The sequence below is a fragment of the Mya arenaria genome, chromosome 12, assembly GCF_026914265.1.
Source record: "Mya arenaria isolate MELC-2E11 chromosome 12, ASM2691426v1".
NCBI lineage: Eukaryota > Metazoa > Mollusca > Bivalvia > Myida > Myidae > Mya > Mya arenaria.
In genome coordinates, this window is record NC_069133.1 from 65,119,837 (window position 1) to 65,138,976 (window position 19,140).

Sequence of the window (19,140 nt, forward strand, 5' to 3'; positions counted from 1 at the left end):
CCGTATAAACATCTCAGCTTAGCTTTTTTATACTAATGTTCTGAATATAGACTTCCTTTTGTGTTTAAACGTTACAATGGTGATAAAGTTCAGGCAAGCTATCAATTCAGACCATCATACAGTTGTGAAGTCAACATTTGCGTTAATCTTTGAATAGTAAGAACATAAAAATGATCATAAATGACATTAAAAACTATTTTAACAGTCGCCTCAGCCCGTTATTCGGCCTGAATCTATGATACTAGATTAATTGTAGAGGATTTCCCGTCTGTTACCATCCCTGAAACTAATTTCGAATAAAATGTGTATTTGCAAATGCGTGTATATTTCAATGATTATAATTGTATAAGGTTTTTTGGAAACACGTTTGCATTTTCAAACCTTACTCATAGTGTTTCAATCAAGCTTTGGAGGTTGTAAAAAGGAGCGGGAATACAATGTGTATGCAAACTCTCATGTCACTGTTGAAATCAAAATATATATTTTGGATATTGTAGTATAAATTGAGTTATTTAACAATATCAAAATAAAAGGCAATGCCAAAACAAATACATTTGGTTTGGGTTACCCGACCCTACCTGCGAAATAGGCGCCGACCCAACTGTTTTATAGTCAGTTGGTAAAAAGACTTCTTCTTTTGTAGGTGTGTGTTTTAATGAGGTTTAAAGCTTTATACACGAGATAACTTTTAACACCAATTTCAAATAATGACATTTACGTTCTTCTTTAAAGCCAAATAAAAAAAAAAACAAAAAAAAAAACTACTTTCCCTATCTGTTTTTGAAATGGATGTTTCCCTAACCAAGCCATTTTTTGGCCTTATCACCATGTCACTGATAAGCCATGTAAAAGTTCATGGATCAAATCATCTTCTGTTAGCCACGTTTAACACATTTCGTGATATTCTATCAATCTTTATCACTAGTGGATATAGAGGGGGTGCACCCGGCGCGCACCCCCTCTTAAATTGTCCAAGTTTATTTTTGTATTTTAATCTGGAAGAAAAAAGTAGTAAAATACGCTAAAATGCACCCTTTCCAACTACAAATTGTTGAAAATTTCTTGAGGGAATACCTCAAACCCCATTGCAAATAGTTTATGCCATAAGCGTTAGGTTCTGAGGTAGGGCCGTATATCAAAATGTTGCGCCCCTAAGTTACGACCCCTCTAACGTCAATTGCTGGATCCGCCTCTGTATATTCCTTATAATGGACCACATATTAAAACGAGCCTAGCGTTATTTGTAAACTCGTCAACTATAAGATAATTGAGCACATACATACTAGTGTTCTGAAAACAATTTAAATATTACCAAGAACGCCGGCGTTATGTTTCTGTGTTTTCACAGAGTTGATTTTGTTTAGCTTGACAAAGAGTGATCAGAATTTATATTTGTAACCATGAACTGTCCATATTTTACAGACGCTGACCACTGTCATTTTGCAGCATTCCAATACAAAAGCTATATTCTGCGGTTAAACCTCGATATGTCTTTATGTAATCGAGTGACCAATGACGATAAATGATGTCACGTACATAAACATATATGCAGTGTCTTTAATAACCATAATTATATAACCATACACACATAACATTGAACGACATTGAATCGAAATGTCTTCAGTAAACAGAAAAACGAATAAACGATAATCCGATTACAATACTGTGAAGGCGGGTGTTTTTCTGAACCGTTGAAGCAAACTGTTCTTGTTCATATATTTTTCATACCAAAAGTACAACCATCCAGAGCAGCGGTCGCAGCGTGTTCATCATTTATCCATTCTCGTTCACCAGAGTGATGATGCTATGCGTACCACAGTTAGATTTATCACGATCAAACTGATGAACTAGAATGAGTTTATCTGAAATGCGAACAGTCATTAGAAAAGTACAAACTTGTAATTAGCGTTTCCGAGCTTTATAAATGAAATATTTTCTTTTGTGATTCAGTTTACTCAAACTTACTGTTAACATGTTACTGGTAATTTACCTGTCCAAGGATTTCCAATCAATTGTTTGAAGCCCATATGAAAAAAATGCATCTTGACGAATAGCGGAACATATTTTTGATTTGCTGCTTTGCATAAACGTGTATAAAATTTATATAGTTTTATGTATAACATATTTTCACCATTTGCTGTCAACACGCATATAATGTATTTAGAGCTACAAAACGCATGCACCTTATCGCCCTTTTCGGTGAATTTAGCAAATACAGTAAACATTTTTTTCAGATGTGCTTGCATTTAAGTAAAATATTATTATTTCACCATACTGAGTGGAAAACAATACACACCTTTGGTCTGTGATAATTAACGGGGAAAATGTAGCGTGATTTAGCTTAAACATGAATCTGAAATACTTCGCAATAATTTTCAAGAGGAATTAAAGTTCTTTTGTTAACAATAAGTATTCCTATCGTTTTATACTAAACATGTATATGTATGCATATTTGCAAAGGATAATTATAAGTCAACTAGAAAATTGACCTGTTATTTGGCGAGATGCAAGGCCTTAATTTGTGTACCAGTTTTATTGACATTGAATGTACTTCTTAAAAATGTACAAACCTTATCTAAACAAAACGGATGGTCCGGGACCTATGTTTGCCTTTCGGTTCAGGTATTCCTCTTGATTAAACTTGCACACTTTCAAATGCTTAAGCATTATTGCTGGCGACTCCTCCTTGAATTCCCACCCATCTATAGATTCAAAACAGTCGCTGAACTTCCATTTCTTAAAAGAAAATAAACAACAGTTTTCATGACCAGTAGGGGTTGGCTGTTTGATATACTTGTAAGTGTAACAATCATTTGACAATTCATTGCACATGTAGTTCATTTAGTAAATCACTGCAATATTTTAGGCATAATAACGTGATTGAAGCGTACCTTGTTAATTGTCTCCCATCTATTTCCCCTCTTCTTCCAAACTATTGAAACAAAACCCTTTTTATTGAGAAGACAGCAGCAAACTGATTGTAAGAGCTTGTTTGTTCTGGAAAGTCTCCGGAGACTGATTGCATCCAGATAGTTGGCTATCAATATCAGGACCTTGAACGGGAGCTCTATGATCGACGTTTTTGTTTGGGACAACACTGTTTCAGATCGTTTTACAACAGTGATACTGTTGTCCAGCTTCAACGAAGTGTGAAGCTCAAAACGTCCATGATCTGTAATCAGATCCGATTGATGTTCATTGAAATTACATACTCCATCTTTGTTCCACAGAACGGGTTCGGCCAGAGAGTTGTATCTTACGCTGATCGTATCAGATGCCGTGATGAATTTGGGGACATTGCTTGTCGTTGGTCGAAACCTTTGAAAAGAAAACGTGCATCCATGACTTGCGAGAGGGCATCGCTGTTCAAACCAACCATGCGTATTTTGTTGAATGTTGTCATGAAGTGTTTTCATATGTCCAGGAAATTCATCTCGTCTAAGTTCCTTGCCACAGCGAAATGTATACATTCCCCTTAGTTGGCGCTCTCTTGTGCTATTTATGGTCGCATAATATATTGAAGGTGATGCAAAGGCTAGAACGTCCCTTATTTCCATGTCGCTACGAAATGGAACAACGCTCAAACGCGACGGATTCGTAAGTGGTCGTTCATACATTTTCTGTCCTTGGGGTAATTTCGCGCCTTCGATGACCTTGTCTTGATCCATTATTGCAAATGCCAATTCCATCTGACCAAAAATTATGCGGGGTCGTTCCTTTATTTCAGCGCAATTCAACATTTCATTTCCAGACAACATTGGCCGACGTAACCATTTGCTTTGACAAACGACCACGCTTGCAGGGCAAAACTGGAGGTGATAATTTATGTTTTCCCGTTTCATTTCTAAAGGACAACCAAATTCGCTGTTAGTACACTTCACAGTTTCCTTTTTGCAAATATACTTGTGCTCCACATCTCTACATGCATGGTAAGAAATCCCACAACCTTTTTTGCAAGTGACGAGTTCCATTGGATTGTCAGAGCGGAACAAATTGGCAGAGCAGAATTCCAGATGTTTTGCTATATCCTTTCTTGGAAGAACCAACTCACAACCATTTACCTTGTTGGTGCAAAATGCGAGCTCTTTTTTGCACAGAAGTGAGTGCTCATATGCTTTACAAGAATGAAATTGCTGTCCACATTTAAGTTTACATGAAACAACAGCGCAGACACTATTTTGTATGCACGAAATCTTAACGCACGTACTACAATGACTGTGGATGTTGTTAGTTCCAGACATTCTTTGTTGAGCTGTTGACATAGTGTTTGGATCTAAAATAAAAATAACCAAGTGATCGTTATACTATTATCATGCTAAAAATTGCGAGTCTTTAATAGCACGTAAAAGCCCTGTTATAAAATATACTAAATTATCGATTCTTCTCTATTATGCAGTATTAGATCAATCAAATATTTATTCCTAATGCGCTTACCGGTTGACACGTTTGCCTCTGGATAAGCTATTCCAACAACCAGTAGACCCTTTTTAAGTACATGTCTACCCCTTTCTACGACCCGCTTTGCAACTGAAAATCAATATCATCATCATAATATTGATTTTTAAATAAATTATAATTATTTGGGATGAACCTAAAATTGTGTGTTTCGGGATTTGACTTACACTAAGTCTCAAAATACCCAGTATATCTATTTCCTGTTTATTCCTTTGGTCGCTCGAGTCCTCATCGAGTCAGCTTACCAATGATATAACTGATCAGCTATAGTAGTTCATAGATGTATTCTTATAATCAGATGAGAAGGAGTTATTCCTAAGTTTAGTTTTGTTCATACATCTATATTCCTTCTGCCACGCTATGGTCGACAGGAAGGATATAAGAGCTGTGTTTTGTGATATGAAAAAGACTTGACAGAGTTAAGCATTCACTTTTTTATGCAAACTCAATTAGGTATCCTGATTCACTTTTCACTGGTTATCTAAATGGACGAAAACAATGTGTGTTTCTCAAAATACATTTAACAATCTCCTATAACAATACTACCTAGAAAACTACAGTCGGAAATTCGATAAATAACTTCGTTTACGTGCTCAAGGAAGGATCCCAAACGAATGAACTGGAGACACAAACGTATAAACACCACATACAACAAATCAAGCCTGTGTTTCTCAAGGCTAGATCTTGGTCTAGCAAAACTCCGAAGGTGTGAAATTCTGATTTTATACAATGCTTACTACATGACATGACATGACATGACAATATTCAAATCAAACATTAATAATTAATTTGATCGGTAAAAACATCTCACTCCAACTTGATAGACTCAAAAAGAGATGATCCCGTCTGCCTTCGCGGCGAAATTGAGACTGTTGCATATTTCATGCTGGAATGCCCTCACTACGCTGAATAACGATCATATGGCTGAAAAACTCTATGCTTTGTTTCTATTTCTATCTCGTGTCTCCAATACGGCGATATCAGTCTTGATAAGCAGTCATACATTGCAATTATTGTTTTATCAAGGAACCACTTATTCTCTGTTCTACTGTAATATCAATAACCAGGTCGAGTGTTGGCTTTTGGTGCTGAGCGACCATATTCCATATGTATATATGCTCAATCCTCTTCTTTTCACTCTTTTATTGTATACATCATGGTGTAGTAAAAGACAAGAAATCTTTGATATAAGTCTTTGTTTTAAGAAAAATATTGCCTTTCGAAGTAGCATTTATGACGTTATTTATCACGTGGTACACACACACTGAATATTGTATCAAATGTATTACTGAATAAAGCCAATAAAATAATTTTGATATAAGCCTAATTTATCCGGCTTTATTATGCGAAAAAGCCCAACTTACTTCTCAATTCCAGATTTTATATTAGAACTTAGTCCAATCTTTTCATTCTTTGAATCCTTATAAGAACTACTGTTTAAACCTTTTAGTTGAGCATTTACTAAACCATTTGCTGAACGGGATTTCTGAATAACATTTGTTGGAATTTCATTAATGCGATATTTTATGAAATATAACACATTTTAAAAAGATGTCATTAAAAAACGAAGATAAATAAATGTTTTAGCTTACCGACTTCGCTTTCAAACGTTATGTATACCGCGTCTTTTTTCGCATCATATCTAGCACTGTTCTCAACAACTTCGCCACCACCTGATTTCTTCTCGTTGTCAAAGTACATCTCCAACAGTTCAAGATTCTCCTCATTAACATTTGGTCCCCTTACTATGATTGTACAAAGCGGCGCCGGTTTGTATTTCTTGACCGTAACTTCTTGTTTCTTAATCATTATGGGCACATTTTCCAGAATTGTTTCAACGTCTATAAAGTCATTAAAAGGTCATTGCATTTAAAACACCAATTCATTTTCGGAAAAAATATTGAGAAGCTAAAGGTGTTCATATAATTCGGGTAAATTTTGAGAGAGATGCAGGATGATACTTTCTTTAACTTCAATGCTATAACTATGATAATTAGCAGGAGTAAGAATGTTATCCCATAGTCGCTCTAAGACAAATGTTAATGACACAACCCACTTACCTTTCCCGCGTTGAAATGTTACTATTGCGTTGTTAAGATCTGAATTCAAATCAACGGCTACCACGACGCAACCTTTAAACTTTCTTGACTCAAAAAACATCTCCAAATATTCCTCATCGACACTAACCGGAAGGTTTTCTACCATGATCTTTATTTTTTCTTCCTCTTGTGATACATAGTCGGAGCCTTCTACACACTCCTCCGAGCCCATTAAGACGGTCGAAGAAATATCGTATTTTTGTACGAAAATCGTCTCTCCTCCAACTGTCAAAGAGCGTTTGGCCAAAGCAGATTCCACGCCTTAAACATATTGAAACAAATCGTTCGCGAAATACAACATGGGACAGTGTTGATATGTGTTCCATATTGTTTTATTATAATTTTAATTATGTTCCAAGACCAACGACATATTTAAATTTGAAATTGCAACATATATTCTTTTGCTGCTTGTTACATAGATATCTTACGATTCAACATTGTTGACATATCGCTAATGTTTGTTTGTTGCCATGAAGGAAAGACTACTCTTTGGGGTTTTATCAATAATGTTGACATTGGTTATGTTAACACCAATTTGCCAGTTCTTTTATACTATCTATTTTCTAATACCAGTTTGATTTACACTTCTAGTGTAGTTAAATCTGTGATTATCTTTTATGACATTAAGACTGATATTTGAATGTTTTTCGTCACCTGCTTGGTTTCCAAACGTGACTAGTGCCGTTCTTGCCTTGTCATCTAGCTGCACATCGACAGCGCTATCGAAGAATGATCGTATGCCATCCGCATCGCTAAAGGCAGGCACTTCAGTAAGTAACACCTTGTAACAACCTATTTTCCTTCCCGGGACTAAAACAATGTAGAATAATTAAAACAAAAAGAGATATATAATAAGCAATGAATCATTTAAGTTTTGTTTTTTTTAGAAGAAGAATATATAATATGAAAACATGGGTTTTAATTATCGGCTAATATAAATACTTCGACAGTCAAGCGGTTAATCAGGATTTACGTTTATGTATCATCCATTTAAATATAAGGAATAGCTTACTCACTTAGATTGATCGGTATGGTACTAGAGGGATAAATTAGGTCAAATGTAATATGATATCATATTATTTAAAAAGATATATTATCCACGTTTATCAAATAATTTAGATTTCACAATTTCAAGTAAATAAGGATTGCTTGATGTGTAAATAAAGATGTTCATTTTAAGGAGTCGTTTCTTAACTGGCAGACAAAAAGAAAACATTATCTTAAGTTAAATATTTGAATTTAAGTGAACATTTTTAAACGAGCATAGTTCGTAATATATACATCTATATAACGTATTTGTATCTGTATATAATTGAATATGACTTGATGATTTATTCGTATTTGAAAAAGACGGACAATTCAAAAAAATGTTGGATTGTCCAGACTGGCAATCTGTTTACTTCTTCATAAAACACCTAATACTTACAGTATATACATAACACAAAGAAATTCACGACATACCATGATTATATCTGCGAATACCTTCTTAAGAATATATTAATATATAATGCAATTGCTGTTGTTAAACAATCACTGAAACAACGCGAGTATTCATGTTTGCAAAGCATGATGTACTTAGTTCAAATATCAATGTGCTTTGAACTCCTATCAATATTTAATAAATACATTACTAATTTGACTAAACAATTGTCTTCTTTATGATCTATTTTACAGCATACGGCAATACAATGTATGATTTTAAACACTTTATCTATACCACTTTGTTACAGATAGCATTTATGGTTGACCACAAATTGGTCAATGTTGCTGCAGTTCGCTTGTAAAACTAATTTATAATAGATTAAAGCCTCTTTTAGTGATTTATCTATAAAACAAAAACGACAATAAAGTTATCGCAAAAAAAGGAAATAAGGCGAAATGTATTGACAAGGTACAATTATGTAAGATAAAGACCATAGAACATAAAACAAATAAGCATAAGTTTATCACTTATCGCTCGACTGAACGCCTGCTTGCCTGGGTTTTACAGGGGTCTCCACGACTCACCTCCACTTCAGACGACTCATTACCACTGGCGTCCGAAGCACGATGTAAACCAAACACAACCATAATCCATGCCGCTTACATCTAACTTAATGTTTATTAATTAGTATAAAAGGCAGTTTCCAGTCAACAACTGTGAAAAACAAATAGATTATATATATTTTTTTTAATCTACACAGTCTATTATGTATTGTGAAATTAACTAATGGATGTATCACCTTCATATACAAGTAATTGAATAATAGACTTCTGGACGATTATATACATGTACATACATTCCAATTACCATACACGTGTATTTGGAATCAAAAATTCAATATCATCAACATCATACAAACTCATTGATGGAAAGTAAGTTACCTGCATCAGAACTCATAATGGAACTATTTCTGCTGCTCTTTCACGAACCAGGAAGTAATTTAACACATTTAACTCTTCAAATACATAAAATTGAGTTGATAAGGTTTATGAAGTCCACGACATTGATTGAAGAATATACTTTCAATATGATTGTTGATAAAGCTCTTCCCGATATACAATAGTATTTCTATCCATGGTAATGTAAACAAAACACAACCATTGTTCATGTCGCTTACATCGGTTACATCGCTTACATCGTTATTATTGTTAACAACGTAATATTATGCACCAGTCAATTGTAACCACGCCCCCCCCCCCCCAGGTCCGGGGGTATACCGGCGATCGCCTTGGAAATGGGCCGTGTTTTTACCTTTCAGGTGGCCCCGCAGTGCCGGGTTAATGCGGTAATTTTGTCTTCGCTCAAAAGCGGGGAACGGGCCTTACTTAGGGTCCCTTGGGTGCGGGGGACATTTGGCAGGGATTTTACCATCAGTTCGTCCCCGCAGGGCGAGGATTTTACCCGGGGTTGGCTGGACCGTAAGTCAAAGTCCCCGCTATTCCCCGGACCTGAGGGGGGGGGGCGTGGTTACAATTGACTGGTGCATAAACAGCACAGTTTTCAGTCACCCATTGTCGAAGTGTATATAAAGTAAAGCTTAGAATTAATTAAAAAGTCTACACACTCGACTGCTGGTATTGGTATCAAATTATAATTAAATTACTATACAATTAATTAAACCGTAGTTTTCTTGTTGATTATATAACGGGCCTATAAACTATACGTGGTATATATACATATAATGATATTGCCACCAACGCGTTTTGTGAATCAAACACTGTACATAATCCTCCACATAATACAAAAAAAAACATGGATGAAACTACTTTTCATGCACCAGAACTCAAAATAAAACTACCTTTGTTGTTCCAACTTTCGCGAAGTAATTTTGATATGCATCAAATTGATATAATGATATCTTTGAAATTCACAAGACTACGATATACATTTATTTCATACACCATATACCTGAATCAATGAGATGTTAAAATGTTTTCTGTAACGTTGTCGCAAATGTATCATCTGTTATTGGGTTGAAAAGTTATTATAGATTTTTTTTGTTCATAACCAAACATATTATGCATAAATGTTATGTTGTAATCAAGTGTGCATGATATGAATGAACAATTATCGTCACAGAGACGTCACAAAGGTTCCCAACCGAGCCTTGTTAAGCGGATAGTCATTTGTACATGGTAAACAATATAAATACTAAGTGTAATTGAAATCAATTGAAAGTCCGCAAGAAGCAGCAAGGGATCGTAAGATTTGTGTCGCGTATATCGTTACGACTGATGTGTCGCGTATATCGTTACGACTGATGTGTCGCGTATATCGTTACGACTGATGTGTCGCGTATATCGTTACGACTGATGTGTCGCGTATATCGTTACGACTGATGTGTCGCGTATATCGTTACAACTGATGTATTCAGATTAGTAAAAAAAAAACAAATCAAACTTTCTCAGAAATACAAAATCACTGATGACAGCACTCCTCTCGACATGAAATTTAAATAAGTTGTGAGTAGTATTCCGGGTGCAACTGGTTGCTACTTAAGTTATGAATTCATTGATCATAATACACAACACACGTCCCTGTGATGATACTCCGGCCAGTAAAACATCATAGTGACCGACCGTGGCTGGACTTCTATCTGTATGTTGATGATCCGTAGCTTAGAACAGATGGAGATTAAGTTTTGGTTCGATGTAGGTATGTTATACAGAAACTTAAAAGTTTTACTACACTGATTCAAAAAGTGGACTACATGTGAGTACATCAATAGTCTGAATCAGACTACTTTCAAGGGTTCCACCTTAATGCCTTCGCCGGGCGGTTACTAGAGGCATCAATACGGACTCAAATCAGGCACCCAGTGGGGTAATTGATGTGTTATGTTAAATGGTTGGAATAATTTTGGGTAAATTTTAGCGATTGTTTATTTTCCTCCCGTTGGATGATCTTATAGTTGTCCAGCAATGTTTTACCTGGTAAAAATAACCTGATTGACCTGCACGTTCTTTATAATAACCAATTCCTTATTTTGGGCGGTTTCAATGCCAAAACAGGCCATTTGTAAGACTATGTCAACCCTCATTACATTGCTAAAGCCCAATTCGATGTTTCTGCCTCGATGATTTGTGCAAACAATTAAGCAGACTTGGGTATATCTATTGGGAGATTCTCACAACGCGGTTGTAACTTAAATAGTTGCCGTCACATTATAATTGAATTACGTAATAGTAATTATCATTTTAATGTGAACGTCGAGGTGGGAACAAGTACACTGAGTAAATGAAATAGACTGAATACGTTTTGGTGACTATATGTCTAAAGGTCTGCTGATATCTTTACTAGGATCCACTATATTCTGATGTGTACTGGTGTTTACACATTGTTGTTGATGTTAATGAAATACATTTTAATAACAATGGGAATTAATAGTCAACGGTCAGATGTTAATTGAATGTTTTCTTGTTTTATTAAACTCACATGGATTAGTGATCTCGAAGATATTCAAAGCCTTGATGTAAATGCTATTTATCATTATGAGCAGGTAATAGCCGGCTTATTATCATAGGTTTATGCTTGTGTCAAAAATAGCAACTGTATAGCCCATTCTCAAACTCTATGTATGCTTGGCATTCCATAATCAGAACGAGGCTTAGATGGGTCAGATGTAAACAAAGATTCCAGCCATACTAGCCATGGCTGTCACAGGTGATAGCAGTGATCTGAACTTAGGAAAAAGCTATAAAATATCAAATTATTTATATTGTGTTTTCTTTTTTGTAACTCTAATGAAAGATATGACTTAAATGTGAACTTTCATAAAATGGCAATAGAAGAAGGAAAACGTAATAATGGATTGCCAAAATCAGGAGAGACAATTAAAGGGCCTATATTTCAGGTACCGTATGTTTAGTATACATACTTATTTTCGTATATTTTATCAAAAACGCAGTAACATGCATGATGTTCTTTTATGTGATTTAAATAACGTTTTACTTTGATATTAAAAAGTTTCTTTTCTAAAATAGTTTCTGGTGTGTTTTAATTGAAAAAGAATCGAATACAGTACCGTAAATGTTCTTATAACAACACTTAGTTTTATATTTATGGTATATTTTAGATTTCTTAAACAACAGCAGTTTGTTCAAAACACCTCACCAAAGATGATTATACTGGCTGGACTCCAAACAGAAGACGTTTAAAGCCAGATGCTGTTCCCAGTACTTTAGACTGGCAGATGAAGATACCAAAGAGGAGAGAGCTTAAGAGGGATGATACTAGCACCACACGAGACAACATCAAAACAGTAAGAACATCACCAACATATTCTAAAATATATATAAGATTTCATAAAGGCAACCTTGAAATGAAATGTTTAAGTTAAGAATAGAACAATATTAAACATATGGCTTTTCCTTTGCAGACAAAAGAGCAGCAGCAATGACATATTTGAAGAACATCCCTCAACACGTGCAATGTTCACAGCTGTTCAATTGCATGTTGACTACTATGAAGAGGAAATCGGACAATTGAAAGAACAATTACAAAACAAAAAAGAAGAGTGTGTCAATTTAAAAAACAAATATGATATATCATGCAAATACATACAATTTGTTACCTATAATTGACACAGTTGATAATTTTGTATTTTTAAAGTACGCATGTATTTAAATGAGAGCTGAAAATAATGTGTCCACTTTGTCTTTCACATTATCCCAAAGATCTCGGTTAAGATATAAGGTTTCTTTATGGTCATTCTTACACCTTACAAAAAATACACCACTCAATAAATCCTGTCACTGCCGACTGAGTAAGGCTTAAAAAATCTGCCACGTGAGGTGCACTTGATGAAGGGATCAAAAACAGTTTTGTTGTCAATGTCTACCTACAAAAGCAACAGAAATGAAATTGTAAAAACTAAAGAATTGTACTTAATATGCTCTTAATATTTGCATAATCAAGCTATCAAGAAAATAATTACTGTTGTTTTATAAAGAATAATTCAACACTCATAACAAATAAAAATGTGCAGTGCGTCTGAACAGTGTATGGCACTTCATTCTTTTATTGAGTCTTTTGACATTTTGCTGATACTCTGCAACCAGACTCTGTTTGGTGAACTGTAAGGTTGTTTTAATTAGATGTAGTATGATACCATACTTCTTTAGAATTATGTGGGACTGAGAAAAGCTCAGAAACCTTTACAACAGGTCAGTTTGACTCCTAGTGACCAACTGTATATAAACGTTTGTTTCAGAGACATGCATCTAGCTTGATATTGTACTTTACAATAGGCTAAGTCCTTACTATAGACAGTAAACCTCATTGGCTAAATGTGCTGGCCTAACAATTAAGAGTGGTCGGGAGAAACTATAAATGCATTAGATATGGTTTATTTTCTGATAGTATCAGGACTATGTAAACAGAATATGGCAATTTAGGTTAATGTTCATGTACTTCAATCATATGAATAAAACGTATAGTCTTACCTTTCAAATAATGAGTCTATCTCTCACTGTAGAACTTGTAGCCTTTGTTTATGGATTTATTACCAGATATAAACTCGTTTTCTTTTATATAATACTCAACAAAAGAGAAATTGATTTGTGGAATGAGACTACCATCTCTATTACTATAGTTGACCATGTTGGCTTATCAGCTGTGTTTACATCTGACCCATCTTAGCCTCGTTCTGATTTGGCTGATACATTATTCGTGAGAGCTTATTAAGAAGGGTCTATGGGAGCGCTCCATGGGAACCGAAATGTCATCTTCATGTGAATGTTTTACATGTATGTTGAAAACTATGAAATAACGCAACTGTATGGTTGTAAAATAAGAACATAATTTTTTTGTGTTATTAAAGCATTTAGACAAAACGTTTTAGGAAAACAACGGTTGTCCCAAAACGTTTCAATACTATAAGCGAGAAATTGAATTTTACTAATATGCAAGCTCATATTCTAAGGCATTGGCTTTTACATTTGTAATGCATATCTTGAACATTTCATTTTTGCCTCATTTTTGAAAATAACTTGAAATAAAATAGAAATTTACAAATTAATAACACTATTTTGTTTGGTTTCACAAACGAATTTTTATTAAAAAGAAAGGAAAGTATCATGGGAAACAATTAACAATGTTATTTGAACTTTTCCTCCCATTTATTTCATACGTTAAAGCTAACTTCGCATAATATTCCTTCAAGTCTGAAAAGGTGAGTACGAAGGTCGTTGTCATTAGGCAATGATAAGGCAGATGCTACTGATAAGAGCGTTCCAATGGTCACGGATTGCCTGAGACCGTGTCCTACTTCTATGACGTATGACCTTACTTTCCCCCCAGCCCAGTGACAATTGAGCTGTGAGTAGTGTAATGTTGGTCGCAGAGATAAGACACGACTAAACTGCCGTTCCTTAGTCCAGATACCAAACTGTGGGACAACATAATTGACTTTATGTATGTTGATGCGAATACTGCGTATTTCTATTAACACATGCTTTCACGTGTAAGAATCGTTTGGAAATATAATTCTTTAAATCCGGGACCGTTTTGTCTTCTTTATTGTTCGATTTTGCAGTGTACGATTATTGAACTCCAGTGCCCGTCCTAACGCTTTATTTAAAATACCCAGACTAAGTTAACCCCTTTGCATATGGTTTACTCCTTCGTTTTCTACATATATCCGGAGTAACAATAATGCTATTTAACTAGTTAATAAAGTCAAAGTTTGTCAATGTTATTTGGTTTTTTTAATATTTTGAATACCGTGAACTACCATCTTAAGTATCGAGAACACTATTAAAAGCTGCTGAATACCGCGAACATCGTATCGCAGAGATAATTCATTGGTTAAGATGAGAACTCCTTAAAAGGCCACTGAATACCACGAACCACCCTCTTCATTGAGCCCCGTGTTCTCCATAAAGAGCAATTGAATATCGCGAACCAATCACTTGAATCTCGAGTACTCTATAACAAGCCACTAAATATGACGAACCATCCACTTGATCCTCGAGTACTCCATAAAAGCCGCTGAATCTCGCGAACCACCGCTTGATGCTCGAGTTCTCCATAAAAACACATAATTTCGCGAATCACCACTTTGAGTCTCGATTACACCATAAAAAGCCACTAAATATCGCGAACCACCCTCTCGAATCTCGAAAACTCCATAAAAAGCCACTGAATACCGTGTACCACTTTTTTGAGTCTCGAGTACTCCATAAAAAAACACTGAATACCATAAACAACCCTCTTGAGTCTCGATAACTTCATTAAATGCCACTGAATACCGCGAACAACTCTCTTGAGTCTCGAGTACTCCATAAAAAGCCAATGAATATCGCGAACAACCTCTCTAGTCTCGGGTCCTCCATAAAAAGCCACTGAATGTCGCGAACCACCTCTTGAGTCTCGAGTACTCCACAAAAAGCCACTGAATATCGCGAACCTCCCTCGTGTGTCTTGAGTAGTCCATAAAAAGCCACAGAAAATCGTGAACCACCCTCTGCATAAAAACACTGATTACCGCGAACCACCCTTTTAAGTCACAAGTCGTCCATAAAAAGCTGTTAAAAGGAACTAATCCCCTTATTCAGTCTACAGGACTCAATAAGAAGCCACTGAATACCATGTTAACCCTCTTGAGTCTCGAGTACTCCATACAAAGCCACTGAATAGTGATTACCGTGTAAATTCCCTCTTGAGTCTCGAGTACTCCATAAAACCACTGAATACCATGTTCAACCCTCTAGCGTCTCGAGAACTCCATAAAAAACAACTGAATACCGCAAACCTCCCTCTTGAGTCTCAAGTACACAATAAGAAGCCACTGAATACCCCAAACCACCCTCTGAAGTCTCGATATCTCCATTAAAGGGCAATGAATACCGCGAACAACTCTCTTGAATCTCAAGTACTCCATGAAAATCCAATAAATACCGCGAAACACACTCTTGAGTCTCGAGAACCCCATTAAAGGCCACTGAATACCGCGTACAACTCTCTTCAATCTCGATTACTCCATGAAAAGCCACTGAATACCGCGAACCACCTCTTGAATTTCTAATACCCCATAAAAACAACCCAATACCGAGAACAACCCTCTTGAGTCTTGAAAACTGTATTTAAATCCACTGAATACCGCGAACCACCCACTTGAGTCTCGAGAACTGCATTAAAAGCCATTGAATACCGCGAACCACCCTCTTGATTCTCGAGTAATTTATTTAAAGCCACTGAATACCGCGAACCTGCCTCTAACGCCTCGAGTACTCCATAAAAAGCCACTGAATACCGTGAACCATCCTTTCGAGTTTCGAGTACTCCATATAAAGCCACTGAATAGTGAATACCGTGTACCGCCCTATTGAGTCTAGAGTACATAGCAATTGAATACCGTGTACTACCCGCTTACGCCTCGAATACTCCATAACAAGCCACTGAATGACGTGAACCACCCTCTTGAGTCTCGAGTACTCCATGAAAACCCACTTAATACCACAAACCACCCTCTTGAATTTCTAGAACTCCGTGAAAATCCACTGAATACCGCGAACTACTCTCTTGAGTCTCGAGTACTCCATAAAAAGCAACTGAATACCGTGAGCAACCCTCTTGAGACTCGAGAACTGCATTAAAATCCACTGAATACTGCGAACCATCCTCTTGAGTCTCGAGTACTCCATAAAAAGCAACTGAATACCGAGAACAACCTTCCTGAATCTCGAGAACTCCATTAAAGGCCACTAAATAAAGAGAACCGAATAGGTTGATTCAGCATTATGAACATTGTATTGCGCAGTTAATTCTTTGGGTAACATGACCGATCACCTGTTACCTGTTACCCAGACGCATTGTTCTTCGCTTACGCCATGGCTGATACAGTGTCATCTACTTGATTTAGGCAGAAAACGTGCTTGAGTTTTTATTCTTCTACAATTGCCTTAAAGAACCATATGACATATGACATTAGTCAGTTTCAAAACTAATTGAAACCTACTCAAGACAAAGAGTGCAAAGGACAAATATGTAGATACGTCATAACGCAAAGGTGCAAGGATTCAAACCATATGTCGATGTCACGATTCCCTGCCCTTACGGCGAGATCGGGACAATAAAAGAGGACCCGACAAAGGAATCACCATTTGTTATCAATTTGCAGTCATGGTTCGTGCTCTTCAAGTGTTTGCCTTCGTGGGCCTTTTGGGTGAGTAAAGCTTAGTAAGCATATCAGTCGTACCCGTGTTGCTTTACTGCGGTGTCACAATGCATGTCTAGCACTTTTTAACATTCTTCAAGCATTTAATAATAATTATTTCAGTGCAATTATTGTTAAATTAATACATCTACTATAAGAATATGACTCAACCTACTTGAGTGCACGACATGATTGTGTACTGTACAGTTTATAATAACCGATTTAAATCCAATCAATGATCTACAGATATGAATCGCGAACAAAGGCTGTCCTGAATATAGATTGGACCAAGTTCAATTATATTCATTTTTGTTTCTAAAATTAAAGATGAGTACACGCATATTCAGCCTTCCCTAAACTTGCGATAACAATTAATCAAATGCTCCGTGTATTCTTCCAGCCACCGTGTACAGTGCCTGTACGACAGATAGTGACTGCACATCGGTTGTCACATGCGGGCATGGGGAGGTTGCCACGTGCAGTCTTCTCCATGGGGGTGGGGTTGGCCAAGGCGAAAACCAGTGTGAATGTGTTCACCATAAAAGACAAAGTAAGATAAACTAATTAGCTGCAAACACCGTTTGACATTTAGGGTATTCATTAAAAACAAACAACCCCATTGCATCAATCTATACTCGCTTTGTGTCTTATCATGGTATCATGTGAACGCGATTGAGAAATAGGACATTCAATAGTGAAAGTCAATAGCGTTAGCATTGACAGTTATCTTAAAGTAGCTTACAATTTATTAAAAAAATATTACTTTAATCATGGCTCACATTAGGTGAGTCAATAGATCACTCATTTCCACTATATTAGACCAAGAACACTTGCAAAACAACTAGATCGATGTTTTTTTCATTGAAGCAACCACGCATTGTATGACCGACGCCGATTGCCCGAATACAGCTTGCACCGGTCACGGAGAATACAACGCATGCGAACTTGCGCACGGAGGTGGCGGCGGTTCCGGGGAGATGCAGTGCGTGTGCAGACATCATTAATTGTGTTGCACTGTGATTTGTAATTAATAAACTGTGATGAAAATCATTCTTCAAAATGTGTTACGTTCCAGTGTGTACCGTATGTCACCAGTGACACTACGCTTAAATGTGTAGCAGAGCCCATAATGACCTTACCCCAGTTGAGCAGAAGCTCTACTTAGCTGAGTTCCTCTTTTTTAAGATGTAAAAGGAGAGAAAATACTGGGGTGTTTTGTTTTATTTCGTACTATGATTTAGTTTTTTACTTATTTCTATATAATTAAGGTAATCTCAAAAAAATAACTATATATGATTTTTTGGGGGGCAATTACTCAAACAGATGTCTTGCTCTAAAACAATTTTGATCAAAATTATTCTAAACACAATATTATTAACGTAAGTGGCGAGAAGAAATAAAACGAATCAAACGTGTGTATCATGCTTGTGTGTTATATGGTACAATTGGTTGATCAAGTTATTTAGTTATTTCTTAAGTTATTTTAGCAGCTGTGGCTTGACATGGGCTCAAACCTACCCACAACTCAGTTACGAGTCAAGATATTTACACATGAAATCAGAGTCAACAAGAACATGTTGCAAGGCCCATAACTATAGGCTTTAATTGTTGCCGAGTTATGGGCTTTATTTTACAAAAAGAACTGAGTTGACACAGCTTGCTCTGTTATTGTTTGATACAAAGATATTCCTATTTTAAAATGCTGTATCTAGTACCTCATATTTCAAGTGAACATTTCTTTATCTTTGTAACACAGAATTAATGTTTCAGGAGTTCAATGTTAGTTTGACAAATAAAGACCAGTGCTGTATGAGAAAGGGTTTGCAAATGTAGAACCAACTCAAATGAACCATTACAATATAGGACAAACATGGAAGACAAACGTTTAGGAGTTGTGTTCAGCTTCTCAAATCAAGATTTTGAAATGTTCTAGAGTGGTGTATGAA

General features: G+C 36.0%; 2 protein-coding genes across 4 annotated transcripts; one reads left to right on the plus strand and one right to left on the minus strand.

Moving 5' to 3' along the window:
• Positions 1 to 1,543: 1,543 nt before the first annotated feature.
• On the minus strand, positions 1,544 to 9,140 carry LOC128212363 (F-box only protein 40-like). 3 transcript variants are annotated; one of them, XM_052917785.1, is made up of 8 exons: positions 8,919 to 9,140; positions 7,209 to 7,364; positions 6,516 to 6,815; positions 6,048 to 6,296; positions 4,435 to 4,527; positions 2,892 to 4,273; positions 2,571 to 2,736; positions 1,544 to 1,862 (listed from the first exon to the last, which is right to left on the minus strand). In XM_052917785.1, the coding sequence occupies exons 1-7, from the start codon at positions 8,932 to 8,934 to the stop codon at positions 2,572 to 2,574; spliced, it is 2,361 nt and encodes a 786-aa protein (XP_052773745.1). In that variant the 5' UTR covers positions 8,935 to 9,140; the 3' UTR covers positions 1,544 to 1,862; position 2,571. The 3 variants fall into 3 exon arrangements, with proteins under 3 accessions (XP_052773745.1, XP_052773746.1, XP_052773747.1); XM_052917786.1 differs by having other exon boundaries at positions 7,209 to 8,691; XM_052917787.1 differs by having other exon boundaries at positions 8,562 to 9,140.
• An 8,009-nt stretch (positions 9,141 to 17,149) lies between these two features.
• LOC128210892 (uncharacterized) lies at positions 17,150 to 18,198 on the plus strand. Its single transcript, XM_052915245.1, has 3 exons — positions 17,150 to 17,203; positions 17,595 to 17,744; positions 18,062 to 18,198. Exons 1-3 carry the CDS (start codon positions 17,161 to 17,163, stop codon positions 18,196 to 18,198), a joined length of 330 nt encoding a protein of 109 aa, XP_052771205.1. The 5' UTR covers positions 17,150 to 17,160.
• Positions 18,199 to 19,140: the final 942 nt, after the last annotated feature.